General features: G+C 37.0%; 1 protein-coding gene across 6 annotated transcripts in view; it reads left to right on the plus strand.

Moving 5' to 3' along the window:
- Positions 1 to 20,581, plus strand: part of LOC106641846 (TOX high mobility group box family member 4-B) — a 273,663-nt gene that overhangs the window by 215,149 nt on the left and 37,933 nt on the right. For all 6 annotated transcript variants that reach the window (XM_089596112.1, XM_089596113.1, XM_014356395.2 and 3 more), the window contains one exon: positions 18,039 to 18,140. In XM_089596112.1, the coding sequence (XP_089452238.1) occupies positions 18,039 to 18,140 (102 nt within the window). The remainder of the gene's footprint in view (positions 1 to 18,038; positions 18,141 to 20,581) is intronic.

Genomic DNA, 20,581 nt, shown 5'->3' on the forward strand with positions numbered 1-20,581 from the left:
CTCGCGTGTGGGTGGGAGTATTATACGCGACCCCGAAATGCCTTTTCGCGCACATCACTGCTACGTCCGTTTTCACATACGTTTTTATTTGTGTTTTTAGCCCCAGTATTTTCAAATTCAAAAAACAACAATAATCATAAGCGTAAGCGGCGGATAAATGAGATACGTCCACCAAGTAAATCCTCTCGTGGATCCAGATGACGACGCGCGGTGCACCTCATACTGCCCACTTTTTTTTCTCTTCTCTCGTCAACGCATTCCATTGCTCCACGTTCCGTCCGAACAGCCGAGAGCCCTGTTGTAATCTCACACTCGCGCTTTATGTGTTCATCGACCTGAGCTGCTGGCGATCGTTGTGGCATTAAAATTACACGATACTTTCTTAGACCTTTGAATTGTTTGGTGTACAGGTACTCGATTTTCACCCACATCGGAGTGAACGAGTTCACCTGCGCATTGAAATCACAGAAGCATAAGTATTCTCTGCAGCTTCGGCAGTATGTCGCGTCTAAAAGAACTTTACCGCTAATGCCTCCAAATTACTTCTATCTTTTTCTTTTTTTCAAATGGATTCGCGTAAATTTATGCACGTATAGTTTTTAGTGCGACGACAGGGCTCAGATACATATTTCTTTTTGTTTCATTTTCAGGCAACAAGCCACAGCGACTTTACTTGGTTTGAATTAAGCGCTGGTGGAAAAACTACTTTTGAGGCTCTAGTGGGCTGAGGTGCATTGAATTTATCAGTCGATCGGAATGGGAAAAGTTTGCGAGGTAACGAAAATTGGCGCCCGCGTTATTCTTCGTCGCTCTCCGCTCATTCCGGATAAAATACCGCGTCGTCGTACGTCACGCGCGGCCCTAGGAATGTTAAGCAATTTATTTTGAGCACAGGATGGGCACTCATGGTTACCTTTGCTCTCTCGAAGAGGCTGTTTTCTCGACGTACACGCTCTTACGGCGAACGAAGCAATATAAACGTGGTTGCTTTTTTTTCCCACCGTCCATACGTCTGCGTTTGAAAGAACAGTGCCCACCATAGTTTCTTTAGTGCTCGTCGGGGCATTTTCCATCGACAGTATTCTCGTTGTTCACGAGCTGTACACGTTGCAGCGCGGAATCATTTGACTTTTTTACTGCGCACTTTTCACGCCTAATTATCGCTCTTTCCTGCGCGCGAATACCTATCGCGTGGATTTTCGTCGTTGCCCGTGTTATCGAGCAACTTCGTTATGAACGTCGCTATCGCGTGGGCACGTTAAATTTTATTACATCGCGTACCTCGTGGGTATAAACCACTTTTTCATTTACGCTAGTGACAAACAGTCGTACATACAAACAAATGGTTTTCTTTGTCATTTCGAAATTCTACGGTTTTTAAAAGAGTACAAGCTAAATTTGTTCTCTGCAATGCCGCATATACGGAAAAAACACAAACTCGTTCATAACTTTATACGTGAGAAAAAGAAGAAAAGGGAACTAGATGTATTATTATTTTCATACTTGACTTGATTAAAAAACATTTTCTTTCATCTCGCAAAAAAATATACATTTTTCCCCTGTACGTTTGTATGACTGACGAATAAACCGAGGAGCAGCAGAAAGCAACACAATGTACTCTCGTGCGTACGGCACAGGTTCATTCGTTCTTTCCTCTTTTATTTTCAGAGTTTTTCAAATCCGAAAGAGTAATACCGTAAAATTAGCATGTCTACTCGTGCTTTTTTTCTGTGCAGTGCACACATTTGTGAATAAAAAGAGCGACTGCATTGCGCAAGTTTCGTAAAAAGGAAAGGAGAAAAAAAGGCGAAAAAACATTGGCATCCCTCTTTCGGCTTAGCAGACACGTATTAACCTTTTTCATCCGAAAATCTCTAATAAAATGAAACATAACGAGTATGGCACGCGGACAGACATCAGAGGAGCGTTTTAATATTGGGCCAAAAAAGCGGGATGAAACGAAGAGGTTTAATTTATCTAAAAGCTTCCCCGTTCAGCAGAAAAGGCGAAGAGGATGGAGTACGACGAGGGGCTGTCCACGGGATTCAAAAGATTTGAATCTTTATTTGAATCTCTGTTGAATCTTGTATCATTTTTGAATCTCTAATAAAATTAATGTGAAATTGACCTACGATATATAATAAAATGGTATAATTGTATTAGAAACTTTTCAAGATATTGATGTTTAAACATCGTTTTGATAATAATTGGATCCCACATCATATATATTATACAAGTTTGTTTTGTATGCCTTTGTAATAGGCACCATTACTTATTTAAAATAACACATGGTTGGTTATATCGGAGTACTTTCATCTCAATTATTAATGTACACACGTTTGTTATTGTTATTACTGTGATGAATACTATTGATAAATATAGTTCAATTAGAACGTATATCACATGACACAAACATCGACAGGTGTAAAAATACTAATTAAGATAGCTCCCTTGCGAAATCCTACGGAATGAAGTATGTTTCATTCAATAGATTTTAATCCACTGAATCCAATGGTGTCCTTGTTTATACCACAAGTGGAGCCAAATCTCGAGATATTTTAGCTTAAAGTTGAATATTTTAACACGAGCTCAAATGGCAGAGTATAAAAATATCAGCTTTACAGGCATTTCCCAACACACAATAAAAAATCTGAGCAGACAAATTATGATGTACTTGTAGAAAAATCCCTGTTCTTCTCAATCCTGTCATGTAAAATGCTGGTAATGAGGCATTTTTCAAAGATATTTGCCAAGGACGATGTAAAAATCAGCTTCATGGTTATAAATGACTGTAGCAGAATACGAACACTGATGTACGTATATACGTATACATACACAAGTGAAACTCACCTACTTGACTAGAGCAGTAGACAAGGGAGCTACCTTAATAAAGAAACCATATTTACCTTGATTTTACATCAATTCAGTTCCCTTCATTTCATGAAATAATCAAATAATTCTTGTTTCCAATAAAACTGAACATTGATATGAATCTAATCACGGCTCATCGAAATTATCTTTTTTTCTCAGCGTGTTATACCCATACATTTACCAGCATTTTTCTACAAGATTTTTCTAGTCTAAAAAAAATGCAAACATTTACATTTAAACAACGGCTGTCTTTAAAAAAAATTCATTGGCGATACAAAAAAGATTCAAAAGGTATTCAAATGAAATTCAATTGCGATTCAACCACCATTCAATGGAGATTTGAATCTTGAATCTATCAGACTACAGATAAAGGCCCCATTTACTCGAACTGTTACTCGAAGCGGTACTAAAGATTCAGGCATTATGAGTAATATTATTAAATATCCAAGTTAAATTACAACTAAGCAACATTGATAGTAGGCAATATGCTTTTTTTCGATGAAACTTCTCATTTGTAACTGTTAATGTGACATTATTATTTGGCGTGATCAATAAATGTCAATGAATTTAAAAATAGACTTTCATATCAAAGCAGCCAAATGAAGTTTTTTTTACTACTGCATTCCAATGCATATACCGATGTGAGCGGTAAAATATTTTGAATCTAAAAATTGAGGTTCAGAGATTTACGTTTAAACAACGGCTGTCTTTGAAAAAAATTTATTAGCAATACAAAAAAGATTCAAAAGGTATTCAAATGAAATTCAATTGCGATTCAACCACCATTTAATGGAGATTTGAATCTTGAATCTATCAGACTACAGATAAAGGCCCCATTTACTCGAACTGATACTCAAAGCGGTACTAAAGATTCAGGCATTATGAGTAATTTTATTAAATATCCAAGTTAAATTACAACTAAGCAACATTGATAGTAGGCAATATGCTTTTTTTCGATGAAACTTCTCATTTGTAACTGTTAATGTGACATTTTTATTTGGCGTGATCAATAAATGTCAATGAATTTAAAAATAGACTTTCATATTATTAAATCAGACAAATTAAGTTTTTTTCAGTACTGTATTTCAATGCATATACCGATATGAGCGGTAAAATATTTTGAATCTAAAAATTAAGGTTCAGAGATTTACATTTAAACAACGGCTGTCTTTAAAAAAAATTCATTGGCGATACAAAAAAGATTCAAAAGGTATTCAAATGAAATTCAATTGCGATTCAACCACCATTCAATGGAGATTTGAATCTTAAATCTATCAGACTACAGATAAAGGCCCCATTTACTCGAACTGTTACTCGAAGCGGTACTAAAGATTCAGGCATCGTGAGAAATTTTATTAGATATCCAAGTTAAATTACAACTAAGCAACATTGATAGTAGGCAATATGCTTTTTTTCGATGAAACTTCTCATTTGTAACTGTTAATGTGACATTATTATTTGGCGTGATCAATAAATGTCAATGAATTTAAAAATAGACTTTCATATTATTAAATCAGACAAATTAAGTTTTTTTCAGTACTGTATTTCAATGCATATACCGATATGAGCGGTAAAATATTTTGAATCTAAAAATTAAGGTTCAGAGATTTACGTTCAAAGAACGGCTGTCTTTGAAAAAGTTTCATTGGCGATTTAAAAAAGATTCAAAAGGTATTCAAATGAAATTCAATTGCGATTCAACCACAATTCAATGGAGATTTGAATCTTGAATCTATCAGACTACAGATAAAGGCCCCATTTACTCGAACTGTTACTCGAAGCGGTACTAAAGATTCAGGCATCGTGAGAAATTTTATTAGATATCCAAGTTAAATTACAACTAAGCAACATTGATAGTAGGCAATATGCTTTTTTTCGATGAAACTTCTCATTTGTAACTGTTAATGTGACATTATTATTTGGCGTGATCAATAAATGTCAATGAATTTAAAAATAGACTTTCATATCAAAGCAGCCAAATGAAGTTTTTTTTACTACTGCATTCCAATGCATATACCGATGTGAGCGGTAAAATATTTTGAATCTAAAAATTGAGGTTCAGAGATTTACGTTTAAACAACGGCTGTCTTTGAAAAAAATTTATTAGCAATACATAAAAGATTCAAAAGGTATTCAAATGAAATTCAATTGCGATTCAACCACCATTTAATGGAGATTTGAATCTTGAATCTATCAGACTACAGATAAAGGCCCCATTTACTCGAACTGATACTCAAAGCGGTACTAAAGATTCAGGCATTATGAGTAATTTTATTAAATATCCAAGTTAAATTACAACTAAGCAACATTGATAGTAGGCAATATGCTTTTTTTCGATGAAACTTCTCATTTGTAACTGTTAATGTGACATTTTTATTTGGCGTGATCAATAAATGTCAATGAATTTAAAAATAGACTTTCATATTATTAAATCAGACAAATTAAGTTTTTTTCAGTACTGTATTTCAATGCATATACCGATATGAGCGGTAAAATATTTTGAATCTAAAAATTAAGGTTCAGAGATTTACGTTCAAAGAACGGCTGTCTTTGAAAAAGTTTCATTGGCGATTTAAAAAAGATTCAAAAGGTATTCAAATGAAATTCAATTGCGATTCAACCACCATTTAATGGAGATTTGAATCTTGAATCTATCAGACTACAGATAAAGGCCCCATTCACTCGAACTGTTACTCGAAGCGGTACTAAAGATTCAGGCATTATGAGTAATTTTATTAAATATCCAAGTTAAATTACAACTAAGCAACATTGATAGTAGGCAATATGCTTTTTTTCGATGAAACTTCTCATTTGTAACTGTTAATGTGTCATTTTTATTTGGCGTGATCAATAAATGTCAATGAATTTAAAAATAGACTTTCATATTATTAAATCAGACAAATTAGGTTTTTTTCAATACTGTATTTCAATGCATATACCGATATGAGGGGTAAAATATTTTGAATCTAAAAATTAAGGTTCAGAGATTTACGTTTTAACAACGGCTGTGTTTGAAAAAAATTCACTGGCGATACAAAAAAGATTCAAAAGGTATTCAAATGAAATTCAATGGCGATTCAACCATCATTTAATGGTAATTTGAATTTTGAATCTGAAGCATTTTATACGTCCTGTTGTGGGTAATGCGAATACACTATCATACGTGTAATCAGACAATTTTTCAATGTATTAAATTTAGAAGCCTTATTAACAAAATCGTATTTATAGTATCAGTAGTATTTTATGTGATCAAATCATAATGATACTAGTTGAAACTTTACATTCATATTAATTCAGCCACATTAAATCTTTTTTTTAAGCGCACAACTCAAGTGCATCTATCGATATGATGTGATAAGATATTTCTAAGCAAAAAAAATTTCAAAGTTTTCCGATGGTTAAACGTTTGATATTCAAAAAGTTTCTCTTACGATTCAAAAGGTATTTACGTAAGATCTCGATCAAAATTCTGCTGTGAGTTACAAAAACTGTAGGTGGCTATTTATTTTGCGATGAAATTATTTAAGGAGTTGAAACATCCGATGAAGACAGTAACTTTCATCCCAGAAAAAAAGTTTGAAAAATCGCCATAACATTTGTTTGAGTTGCAATCGTTTTTGAAAAAGTTTTATTCACGATTCAAAAGAGATTTAAATAAATTTGACTTGTGATTCAATCACTTTTTAATTGTGATTTGAATCTCAAATCAAAGATAATTTAATGATGAATATCACGAAATCCTAATTAATTAGGACTAGCCAAACGATAAGGTACAATAAACATGCCATTCTTTGATAGAACTTCTCACATATGTATATCCGAGTAGGTTAATCACTCCAGTACTCCCATTAAAAGAGTATAGAGGACTTCGGGAGTATTGAGAGGACTGATAAGAGAACCAATGAGATTACTTTAGTTGCGAAAATTTTAACAGACAAGTAAGAACTAAGAGAACTGATAGTACTAGTGTGAGGACTCCATAGGACTAAGAGTACTAAGGGAGTAGGAGTCGAGAAAACTAAAAGTACCACAAAAAATGTGGAAATTTTACTAATAAATCGACTTACAAGCATTAGTTTAATAAATGAATCGATAAACAATAAAACCTGGTAAACCAAGAAATAGTGAAAAATAAGCTAAGTATTATTGTTTATAGATAAAATATCTCTTTCTGCCAATAAGTATCGGTGACTAAAAACCCAACTGTTTATTAGTAGATTTATCAATAAAATAATCTTACAAGCAAGTAAGCATTGGCATTAAAAAATCAAATAGGTTTTCAGTGGATCTATTAATAATATATGCCTTTAGGCAAATAAGCATCGGCGATAAGAAACCCAACAGATTTTGAATGATTTTTTAAATAAAATAATCTCTTTAACGAGTAACCATCGGTGATTAGAATCCTAACAGTTCTTTGGTACATTTATCAATAAAATAATGTCTTAGGCAAGTAAGCATCAGTGAAAAGAAACTCAACAATTTATTAGTGGATTTATTATTTAAATAATTTTTTAAGCGAGTAAGCATTGGTGAATAGAATACCAACTATTTTTTACTGGATTTATTAAAAAAATAATCTCTTGGGCGAATAAGCACATGCGATTATTGGAACCCAACAAGTTTTCAGTAGATTTGTCAGTAATATCTGCCTCCAGGCGAGTAAGCATCAGTCATGAGAAACCCAACAGATTTTGGGTGATTAAATTAATAAAATAATCTCTTTGGCGAGTGAACATCGGCGATTAAAATCCTAGTAGATTTTAGTGGATTTATCAATAAAATAATCTTTCAAACAATTGAGCATCAGAGATAAGACACTAAATGGGTTTCCAGTGGATTTATTAACAATATCTGCCTTTGGGCGAGTAAGCGGTGGTGATACGGAGCCCAACATATTTTTTGTGAATTTATTAGTAAAATAAGCTTTTACGCTAGTGAGCATCGGCGACAAGGAATCATACAGTTGTTTAGTATATTTATTCAGAAATCTCCTAAGAGATTAATTTTGTAAATAAATTCCCTAAAAACCAGTTAGGTTTCTAATCCCTAAAGCCTACTCGCCTCAAAGATTATTTTTTAATTTAATTCCCAAATCAACAGTTGACGTTTAAATCGCCGATGCCTACTCGCCTGAAAGATTAAAAAAAAAAAAAAATTCCCAAATAAACTGTTGGGTTTCTAATCGCCGATGCTTATTCGTTTAAAAGATTATTTTATTAATAAATCTAGTGAAAAACAGTTGGGTTTCTTATCGCCGATGCTTACTCTTTTAAAACATTATTTTATTAATAAATCCAGTGAAAAACAATTGGGTTTCTAATCGCCGATGCCTACTCGCCTCAAAGATTATTTTTTAATTTAATTCCTAAATCAACAGTTGACGTTCTAATCGCTGAAGCTTACTTGTTTAAAAGATTATTTTATTAATAAATCCAGTGAAAAACAATTGGGTTTCTAATCACCGATGCTTATTCGTTTAAAAGATTATTTTATTAATAAATCTAGTGAAAAACAGTTGGGTTTCTTATCGCCGATGCTTACTCTTTTAAAACATTATTTTATTAATAAATCCAGTGAAAAACAATTGGGTTTCTAATCGCCGATGCCTACTCGCCTCAAAGATTATTTTTTAATTTAATTCCTAAATCAACAGTTGACGTTTAAATCGCCGATGCCTACTCGCCTGAAAGATTAAAAAAAAAAAAAAAATTCCCAAATAAACTGTTGGGTTTCTAATCGCCGATGCTTATTCGTTTAAAAGATTATTTTATTAATAAATCTAGTGAAAAACAGTTGGGTTTCTTATCGCCGATGCTTACTCTTTTAAAACATTATTTTATTAATAAATCCAGTGAAAAACAATTGGGTTTCTAATCGCCGATGCCTACTCGCCTCAAAGATTATTTTTTAATTTAATTCCTAAATCAACAGTTGACGTTTAAATCGCCGATGCCTACTCGCCTGAAAGATTAAAAAAAAAAAAAAATTCCCAAATAAACTGTTGGGTTTCTAATCGCCGATGCTTATTCGTTTAAAAGATTATTTTATTAATAAATCTAGTGAAAAACAGTTGGGTTTCTTATCGCCGATGCTTACTCTTTTAAAACATTATTTTATTAATAAATCCAGTGAAAAACAATTGGGTTTCTAATCGCCGATGCCTACTCGCCTCAAAGATTATTTTTTAATTTAATTCCTAAATCAACAGTTGACGTTTAAATCGCCGATGCCTACTCGCCTGAAAGATTAAAAAAAAAAAAAAAATTCCCAAATAAACTGTTGGGTTTCTAATCGCCGATGCTTATTCGTTTAAAAGATTATTTTATTAATAAATCTAGTGAAAAACAGTTGGGTTTCTTATCGCCGATGCTTACTCTTTTAAAACATTATTTTATTAATAAATCCAGTGAAAAACAATTGGGTTTCTAATCGCCGATGCCTACTCACCTCAAAGATTATTTTTTAATTTAATTCCCAAATAAACAGTTGACGTTCTAATCGCTGAAGCTTACTTGTTTAAAAGATTATTTTATTAATAAATCCAGTGAAAAACAATTGGGTTTCTAATCACCGATGCTTATTCGTTTAAAAGATTATTTTATTAATAAATCTAGTGAAAAACAGTTGGGTTTCTAATCGCCGATGCTCACTCGCCTCAAAAATTATTTTTTTAATTAATTGTCAAATAATTAGTTGGGTTTCTAATCGCCGATGCTTACTCGTTTAAAAAATTATTTTATAAATAAATCCAGTGAAAAACAATTGGGTTTCTAATTGCCTATGCCTACTCGCCTCAAAGATTATTTTAATATCTAATTTCCAAAAAAACAGTTGGGTTTTTAATCACCGCTGCTTACTCACCAAGGCAGATATTGTTAATAAATATACTGATAAACTATTGGGTTTCTTATCGCCGATGCTTGATTGCTCAAAAGGTTATTTAATTAAATTAAATTTTTTTTTGTGATTCAAGATTCAAATCCTAATTGAATCGTTATTATTTCTTGAATCTTTGAATCCCGTGGACAGCCCCTCGGAGTACGATCTGCTCGGTGCAATTTCCATATTCGAAATTGAACGAAATCAACAGAGTAAATATTAGGTATAATACAGAGAGTCTATGTGTACAGAGGCGTGTAGAGTTATACACGGCCAATATCTGCGAGTATGATAACTCGACGGGGAGTGGGGATGTTGATTGTTAAAACACAAATATCAGGGAAAGGAAATTACTTGTATGATGTGTTTTCCGATGATACTCGAGATTTGCAAAAACCCTGATGTCGAAAAGTCCATTTCGATCGATACGAAATTGAAAATTCGGCGGAAAAGGGGGGAACAAGCCGATTCGCTAAATAATATTTTCTCGCCGAGTACAATCGATTCGTAAAGTCAAACCCACCCCTCCCCTACTAAAACAAAAATGGAAAACCATCTACCTCGTTCGACTTTTCCCCTGAGTCAGATGCTCATCGCTCCGTCCGTACAAGACGCAACTCCGTGCACTCGCAGCACTACTTTTGCACCCTGTCGTGAATTTCCAATTAATCGGGCTTGCATTTTCCCCGCCCCTGCCTTGCTCGCCGCTTCATTTGAATTTAAATTCACCGTTCGAATAGACGCGATTCAAGTACCTACACACACATCCCGCGTGACGTCTTGGCGTACGTTACCCGCGTGTCCGAGGGACGTTTGTGTGCCGTCATTGTGAGTACAGCCTATTTTGATTTTTTTAAAATTTATTAATAGAAAAGGTATCGCGTTGCTGCGCCGCACATCCCTTTGAAATATAATACCACATAAACGTGGGTTATCCAGTGACGGGTGTAGTGAGATCTTCGCGGCGGTGTGGTATTTAAACGGCACAGTGGGGTGGCGTATTATTTTCCTTTGGCTCCTTAAAGGCCGCCCGATTTATTTGTCTCTTGTCTTTTTTGTGCTGAGGCACAGTAGCGCATTTAATACCTACTTTCTATCGAGTTGAATGAAACCGTGTCCTGCACGACGCTGCACATTGTTTTCACGTAGATTTTTATTTTTTTACTTTTTCGTACCGTATGTATATACATACAGCACGTGCTTGAAATTTAGATATTTTTCAATATAACTTTCACGTTTCAGACCCACATCCCAGTTTCTCTTTTCAGTTTGATTTAAAAGCTGTACCTACAGCCTCGAATCTATAAAAATCCCACTGATTTACTATCCACGAAGGTACGTAGAGAGAATGTGTGTGTCCAGAAAAGTATCTCATACAAACTGTAAGCTTCTATCAACTGGTAATTCAATAGAACACGACTTACGCCCTGCATCAATCAAAGCACGAAGCACTAACACACGCACAAATATACATTATTTATTGAGAAAACACAGAGAAGTAAATCGGAAACCTTTTTTTTTTTTTCAAAGCCAAGCGTTATTTATGTACCTTCGTATACGTGTAATGTGTACACATTACGTGATTATAAAAGGCTCGATTCGGAAATTGCTTGATGCATGTGCGTGTAAACTCTGCTCTTTCGCGCCTTGTGAAGTATCCCTGGTATAACATACGCGCATAACTTACCATACGGTAAAAACACCGATTTTCGATCGATACATCCGGTAGAGAGCTTTATACGTACAGATGCAACCCTGCATTTTTCTCTTTCTCGTTGACAAAGCACTTCTGTTAGCGCATACCGATTTTCCGCGAAAACACACGTCAAATCCGATGAAAATTTCTTCGGAGGTCCATTAGAAAGCGCTAATGATTCCATGGAGAATCTCCATCAAACTCCAACAAACAGATTTATAAAAATAAATGGATCCTGCGATGGTGCACATGTACAAAAGGATGTCGCAATTTCACCCGAAACTTTTACAGTCGATAGGCAAAACATAAAGTAGATAAAAGGATAGAGAGAGAGAGAGAGAGAGAGAGACAAATGCACGAGGTAATAGTAATAATTCCGCAAGCCCATATCAGCGAGAGAGGGAGACTGGAAAGTTGGTTACTCCGGATCGTTTATTAGTCAGAACGCGAGTAGGTATATATGTACTTGTACGAGCAGGTGGTGAAAGTCATTCGAATGGAGGCACACGAGTTAGTAGTGCTTAACAGCACCCATATCCTATACTTATAACCGCGTATTATACGTGGATCTCTATTGGAACACCTATCCAATATCTCATTGTAAATTAGCCCCTCTCTATGCATATACCATCGGCCGTCTTTTCTGCTTCCAATAACCATATTATTCTCTACCCGCGCGCTATACATGGCTTTCCACGTTTGGTTGGTATAAATTGCCACTTGCTCTCTTCCCCCTTTCTCCGGTTTCATTTCAAATAAGTCACGTGCACTTTATCTCGCACTTCACGGAGAGCTGTGTTATAATGAGCATCATTGTCCCATCGACTTATCGCGGACTTAACATCATAATTTCCCTCCTCTTCGTTACCCCATTGGAATAGAAATTACACGTGTAACGTGGATATTTTACGAGCTGGTTCTAAAAACACGCACTTGCTGTTCCCCCAAGACGTTACGTGCAGTTTGCCTCGAGGCGTGTCTCTCGCGATCGATAAGAATAGCAGACGGAGGAGCGAAAGCGAAGGGATGAAACGACGCGCTACTTTTAACTTTGACCTTTTGTGCATGTTATTGTGTTTGTCTGTTCCGTGGCACGGGTGCATTTGGTATATTTTTCAATTAATCTTGGGGTAAAGAAGCTGAGCTCGTTAAAAATAAAAGTGGTATAGGATAATCTTATGCAAGTATACGCGTTGGTCGTAATAGTAAACATTGCAATGTGCTTGTACAAACAGTATACCGTCCGATTTGTTAATGTGTTCTTATTTCTTTCCACCCTCTTGCCTCATCTCCGTAGGCTTAATTGGATTTTCTCGTTTGACTGACGTTGACGCGATGTATACAAGGCACGCGTGATGGATGAGGAGAGGAAAAAAATGAGCATCTACGCTCGGGAATACATAATTTAACAACTTGCGTTTTTTGTTGAGTTAAAATTGTAGAAATGATAAAGAACGGCTGTCATCTCGAGTCAATTTCTATCGATGCAAAGGAAAAGCACGTGAGTGTGGATAGTACGTAGCGATCGATAAGCGAGCAAAGTTTGCGTGTCACTTACGAGTGTCTGTACTTTTCTCTTTTATGCTTGACGTTGAAGCATTTCAAGTCCAATTTCGAGAGGGACTGTATAGTGGGAAAAAGCCAATCGTAAGTGAATGACGTTTTTTAATTGACAGCTCGATCGTCGCTGCGAAATTTATTCGCGACCGCGGATCCACTCAGTCGTACATGGGAAATCGTATGTTTACTGAATCATCAATTATGTGTACAAGATTTTCACGACTCGCCGATTTAAGTGACAACTTTTTTTTTTTTCCACAACTAATTTCAAAAACGTTGAGCGAACGACACTTTAACAACAGTTTGGTTTTGCGCGACGAAAGTTTTTTTCAGAAAATAAAGAAAAAAAAATTTCACGCGTGTCAGTGTAGAATTGAGGCTAAGTATATAAGCCGTTTCGAAACTACGGAGCGTTATAATGCGAAGGTTTCAAGTCAGAGTACACGTACACACGTTTTTACTTTCACAGGAGCAAGTACATAAGCACTGAAGGCACTTGGTCGCGTTATTTCAAAAGAGTGGCACACGCGCACAACGGCATTTAGAAAAACGTGTTCGTTTTGCGCTAAATTCATTTTCAACTACATAACGTAAAATGAATGAGGATTTGATTAGTTTTATTACTATTGATTAGCAGAACATAAAGTTACGTCCATCAATCCGTGCTTTTCCTTCGAACAACATTAGAGTTAGGGACTCGACATTACGTAAAGAGACAATAGAGGCCATGACATTCAAGGAAAGATCGTCGCGCTGAAGAAAAGATTTGGATACGTACCAAGTTTTCCGAAAAACGTCCTGTAAATTCCACCCCTCGTTTGGATCGCAGTTGGTTTGCGAAACACGTGGTATTTAAAAAAAGATAAATCTCGTCAAAGCGATCCCTGTCGTGTACTCGTTGATCGCCACTTAACTCCTCTCTGTATACACGAGCTGCGTAACTCCGTGGTAAAAACCATTCCTTTCTCCCTCGGTTCTTCCACAGTTCGTTGCCGAGCCCCGACACAATAGCCCTGACGCGTCTCTTGCGAAAAACGGAATTGGAGCGCGGAGAGAACAGCTTTCGCAACTAAATCGTGCACACAAGCGAGCGCGCGCGTTCGTACCTCGAACAAGTATATAAATATCGATGGGGTACGTGAGAGGTAATCAGCTGTGCAACAGGCTTCGAAAAGCTTCTTTTTTTTCTTTCTTTCTTCTCTGCATTTTCACCGCTGCGCCGCACAAAAATACATATGTGGATGTATTAAACGTAAAATGCACGCCGGTTGATTGATTGCGCCATTGTTTTGCGGCTCGAAGGGTCTAAAGAAAAGACAAGGGGGGGGATGATTCGCTTGTTTTTCGGCTCGTTAATTGAACGAAAGCTCGCCCGGCCGTGAGTTTTGGCTTTCGTTGCTGCACCGTCATCACCGCACACGCGACTGATTTTCACGAACGGAGGCTGCTGCACATACACACGTGACGAGTGAAAATTCGTTTTGCCGAGCAAAAGGGGGAGTGAACGTGTAATTAAAATTCTGCACGAACGATTATTGCATAATTTGATAAAAGGGAGCGATTCGCTTGAAAAGTGGTTGTTATTCGAGGGGGAGGGGGGGGGAGGAGGAGAAAAATGGGAAAAGGACAATCGCATTGATAAAAAAGGCTGTCGCTGCAGCTGTACATGTTTCTCGGTCGCGTTTACAACATAATGCGCGCCGATCGATGGCTCGGAAAAATCCTTTTAATTAAAAAATTTGCCCCGCCAGCAACGCGCTCACGCGTGCCCGTATTATTTTTAATCAAAACCGCGATCGGAATTCGATAAGCCGAAAGGGATGGCACGGGCTTGTCTATACCCGTGTGTTCGGCAAAACATCGTTTCAGCTCGACGAGGGCAACAATAACAGCGACGATGATGATGATTAAGGGGTTACGGGGAGGGAATGTACGTTCACGTAATTGTGCGCAAACAATCGAGAACCAAGTTCTCGGTGCGCTTGGGAGTTGTGTGTGGGAGGGGGGTTTATGCATGTAGTCGCGTGTAATGAGAAAATTCATCAGACTCTCAAAGAGCTGGAACTTGACGGGGCAAAGGGGGTGCACGACAAATATTCCAAAACTCGTCTCGTAGGAACTAGGGATTGACTCTACGTTATACACTCTCTAAATGGAATCGAATGAAAACAGAGCCACTTTGGGGTGAAGATGAAGTTTGCAAGAGAATGGGAGTGTTGCTCTGTAAGGTAACGATGTTTTTCACGGGTTTCCTCAATTTTTTACTTCTTCAATTATACGCTGTTTGAGATTAATCTCACAGGTGCGCGCGATTCTCCTATCTCTCTTTCCTCGCTCTATGTCTCACGGCTCTCGGAGCACCTTATTCTCGAGAAAGGGGAAATCAAATATCAGATATAGAGGAGTGATGAGAGACGGATAGGGATAAATATTGCACGCGCACACACGTTGGCGTATCAAGTTTTACGGCACATTTGCTGCCGCATCAGCAGTTGATACTGCACACTCGAACTTTCGTGCGTCACAGGTGTAAATATATATGCCATTATGTATGCGGTACTCGGAACTCATTTACTCGGCCGTGTGCGATTTTAACTCTGCTCCCAGCGATAAAGTCGAGTTATCACGCCGCTGATAAATAGATCCTCGCATGTATCTGTACTTGCGAAGAGCTTCGGGAACACATTTTTATCATTCATTTGGATGGATCGTGTAACTCTCGCGGTTTTTCAAGTACAGATAAATCCTAGCACGCGAGCGAGCGGTACTTGTTTTGCGCGAAAGTACAAGGTAATGTTTTCTCCTGCCCTGCTCGCTCGAATGTAAGGAAGAAAAACAAAAGAAAAGAAGACGATGATGAGAGACTCCCCGTCACTTAGCGCGCACACACATTCACACTCAGCTCGCGATGCGCAAACTCTTTAGCCATCGGAGCTCGTTTACATCGCGGGTATTATCTGCGCTCCGGCAACGATACCATGTGTATATTGTACGTGTCCAGTAATTGAAGCTGGAATATTGTAGTAAAACCCCCGTCGTTTTCGCGTTTGCGTAACAGCTGGCGCGCTCGTACTTACCATTACTCGTGCGTCTGTACGTCTATCTACGTGTCTGCACGACTAGATTGTACGTATCCCAAGGAAAAAGAGAGAGGGATATCTCGTCTGCCTGTACGCACTTCGAGTACCTACTTGTAATTCATAAGCTTATATGGATTTTTGGTGCTTGTGTGTCATGCGGTCTACCTCCCCAAGTCCTTTAAATCGGTACTTATTTTTTCCTTTTGTACAGTACACAAATATATCAATATTATTCAATCGAATGCTAAAATTTTTCCTACTTTTTTCTTCTGTCCTCTGTTTAATTTCTTATTAGAGTCAACAATGTAAACCAACGCCATCGGAACAATGTATGCTGGATTACCACACCACACTACGTAATTGTATCATACATTAAAGATATCGTTTTTGTCTACCTAGGTATATCTACATACTCTTTGCACGAGATAATCATTATTAATGCCTTGTAATTTCCCTCGTCGTGTGCGCTAGTGAGGGGAAAATTTCTTGCGATCGCTTTGGTTTTTGTACACCTGTATACCATATACCCTGTACTGATGTATTATGCATGTATCGAGGAAAAAAAAAAAAATGCTTGAATGCATGTTATTTTGTAACTACGTTCAACGATCGTTAGTGTATGTTGTTTCGCATTCAGGTATTACTCTTGTAAACTAAAATTCATGCAATTCCTTTTTTTAATGCGTATTGTGTCTGTTTATGGTGGTGAAAAAATACAACGATAAACAAAGTACAAATAATTATCGTCGATCACCGTAGGTGTATATCTTTATTCGGTACTTGGTCAAGTACAAAAAAAATGATGTCCATCGGTCTGCGTACGTACAATTCACAGATACCCCCGATCAAAGGCATCCAATATTTATTAGTTACGCTCGAGAGGAAAATCAAAGAACAGAGCGTTTCCAAAGCAAAGTTCGTCGACCCCTTGGCCCCTTTTTTCCCCACCCTCGCTCGTTTTTTCTCGCCACCCTCTTATTCTACCTTCAAAGCGCATCAGCAAATTGTAGCCGACAAAGTTGCAGATAACAGGAAATTCCATTAGAAGCTCTTGTCGCTCGCGTTTGATCGATGAGCTCTATCGGCGTCTCCCTCGTACGTAGGTACACCTCGCGAACTTGATTAATTTATTCGCGTTTCGCATTCGTTACTATATACTCGCAGTACGGCACTGCTGTTGTGATACACACGCACACACACACACACACGCTTGCACTATCCTCATTCTCCTTTAAAGTGAAATTTGACGAAATTGCGACTCCATCCCCGACATAGGTACTGACGCGCATTTGTTGGTAGGTACAGTACATAGAAGCTGATGTGTGCAGGGTGCATCGATCTAGTAACCGAATTAACCCTACTGTGACTGCTTATTGATTTCCATCTGCAAAATATGTGTGATTGTAGGTACCTCTTGCTTGTTTTTTTTGTCGCTGTTAACTCGAGTGTGACGAGTCGACAGTTTTTTTCCTGAAAAGTGAAATGCAATCGCACGAAAAAAAAAAAAAAAAAGAAAAGAAGTGAATGGGTGTAATGATACATATCACTCGATTGATTAGGTACTATTCATGCGGTAAATTAAACGAGACAAAAACATGTTTTTTACACCGCTCTGTTCGTACGGCACTTTTGTGTAAAAACAACAAAAGCCGATCCATCAGTAACAACCAACACAAAGTATCAGTTTTCCATTATCATGATCACTACTATTTTGTGAAACCTAAATAAATTAGACCCTATATATTCGATGGTAATAATATTATCATTTTTTCCTTCTTACTACTCCTGTATCTCCCAAGACATACGCTCAGTAATAAAGATCATGAGCTGCATTAACTCAAGTGCTGGCCTATACGTTACACTTTTATCACACAAGTACTCCTGTAGATAAGCGTGCAAATGCTATGGTAAAATTAAAACGTTTTTCTCCGTTTGATTGGCTGTTGCAGAGAAGCGAGAACCTCGACTTGTCCCTGAACGTGCCGCAACACCATCAGTCGTCGTACCACCATCACCACCATCACGACGGCTACGGCAACATGGCTGAACAGGTACTTATTTACACGTGTACAACCAACACATACACTACGAAAGAGATTTTTTTTCTACTTCTCCTTCTCTTTTGTTTATCGTTGCTCGCGGATGGGCCGTACTTTTTACTTTGCCTTTCTAATACATACCTGTAGCGAGAAGGAGAAAAGTGCTGAAATCAACCAAAGGATAATAAAAGCTGTTTCGTTAATCATCGTTTGAGCGATGATTCCACTTTTTACGTCACTCCCCTTCCCAACGCCCCTTCCGACCTCATTGTTTTTGTTGGTCTATTGCACTGGCTTTTTTGATATATTGCTTCCTTTTTTTTTTTTTTTTTTTTTTTTTTTGAATGTTAGTACCGAGTTGCTGACCATTCGTTAAAAAGTAGGTTTCAATTACAAAATCGATTGCAAACCTAGAAATTTACAATGAAGATAAAAATTTATACAACATAAAATAATTAACTTTTAATATCATTTTAACTTCTTTGTTAGTTGAATGATTAGCACATTTGTTTTACAACAATTAATTCTGCTCACTGACAAGTAGTGTTTTACTCGATATTTTGGTCCGTTTTAATTTCAGTGAGGATAATCAGGAATAAAGAAGAAGTCGTTTCTATTCGTTAGAAAGTTAATAGCTTCTTAAAAAAAAAAATTTATCGTACCCAGCATCAGCAGGATACTCTAAACTTTTTGGATGCAATTGAAACTCACTTAGCACTTACATAACTTCAATGGAACGAGAGAAAATAGTCGTTCAAGCGTAACGACATAATAGCGACGTTTGATTCTCCGCCTTTCATTTTTCCCGCATTAAAAACTGTATAAATTCCTCATTTGTGTGTGAAACCATTAGCACGAGAAGTGCGCATTTACAGTCTATTTTCTCAGAAATAGCATTTGGTAATTTTTCACTCACACAAAAAAAAAACTCGTTATTACTAATAATATCGATAAATCTGAGAACTATAGGGATATCGATTGCAACTTTTTTTTTTTTTTCTTTTTTGGTCTTTTATTTGTTACCTGCACTATCGCGAAATCCCATTGGCAATGATTGATCACATCGAGCGGTATTCTCGCCGCGATAGCTCCGACGCGATTGCGAAATTTATTTTCTATAGAATCAATTCGAGGATTTATCTTCCTTTTCTTCTTCTTCTTCTTCTTCTTCTTCTAGATTACTTCCAAAGATATCATTACTACGGGCGTTCTATTATTCATACGAGTGTCTGCGTGTTCGAATTTCGCTGGCGTCGATAAATCAAAAATCGTTCCTGATTGGAATACCATGAACGAACAGCGGCTGCCATTGTTCGTCGAGTCGAAAATGCCAAGTGGCACGAATTTTCGAGAAACAAGGCGATATCGTTGTTGTCGGTGATGCACATTAGGCACATGTAATATATTATATCTCTTTTAGCAAATTCTCAGAATCGCGCGTGCATCTGCAGAAATCGATCGACCCGCGTGCCGTGGCGTTGAATTTCAAACGCGAGACATCGACAGATGCCGCGTATTTTATTACTGTGTGCGTACCTACTTACTCTTACATTGTTTCGTTTGAGAAAATTAATTTGACGTTTGACAGAAATATACGATTGCAACAGTAATCTCGCAGGGTACACATTGTGACTTTGATTTAGTAATTAGGTTGAAGATTAACTCTTGCCATAAACAATAATTACGAGACAATTAAAACCCTCGGACAAACCAATTGATTTATCACGACGGCCGTTGACTGTGAAAAACAAAAAAAAAAAACAAAAAAAATGTACTGGCACGTTTCTTTGTGTACGTACAATCGTTTTATTTTATAATTATGAACAAAAAAAAGACAATGTAATAAGCACACTCAGAAAAAATTAGGAGTTGATTATACGGCGCGTTACTATTCCCATATGAAATTAGTGAAAGCGCACGTATATGCTTTCGCTCGATTAGATTTAAAAAAATTAGGTCACGGGGCGAATGAAAAAGAAAAATGATATCACAGCCAGTAAGTATATTTAATATCTGAAAGTAGATAGGAAAAACTAAGCTACACAAGACAGTCGAGACGTTGAGAATCGGTAATCGAAATATACAGGAGCAGCACTGAATACTTTTTTTATTTTTTATTGTCAACAATAGCTGCACAGTTTTTGCGTATCCGCGTAAACTTTTTTGTTTTACCATTAAATTATGCAAACGCCAGCTGCGAGCAACAGCAGCAACTATACATGGGCACAACGAACCGAGACAGCTCGATCAGTCAATGCAGCCGCTCTCCTTCTCGGATAATTGGCAATCTGCAATAAACAACTTCGCGGGCTATAATTTTCAGTATTTTAACGACCGCGGTATGTGCACACTGTAACCACTTCTTTGCTCCCCTTTTTTTGTTTTGTTTGCGTTGCTATACCATCACCTGTGTATTTATTCACCTTTCCTTCATTAGCGCTTTGCATGTTTTT

Source organism: Copidosoma floridanum, unplaced genomic scaffold, assembly GCF_036245765.1.
Source record: "Copidosoma floridanum isolate Cflo_tuat_1 unplaced genomic scaffold, Cflo_Japanese_pri ptg000029l, whole genome shotgun sequence".
In the NCBI taxonomy this organism is placed as follows: domain Eukaryota; kingdom Metazoa; phylum Arthropoda; class Insecta; order Hymenoptera; family Encyrtidae; genus Copidosoma; species Copidosoma floridanum.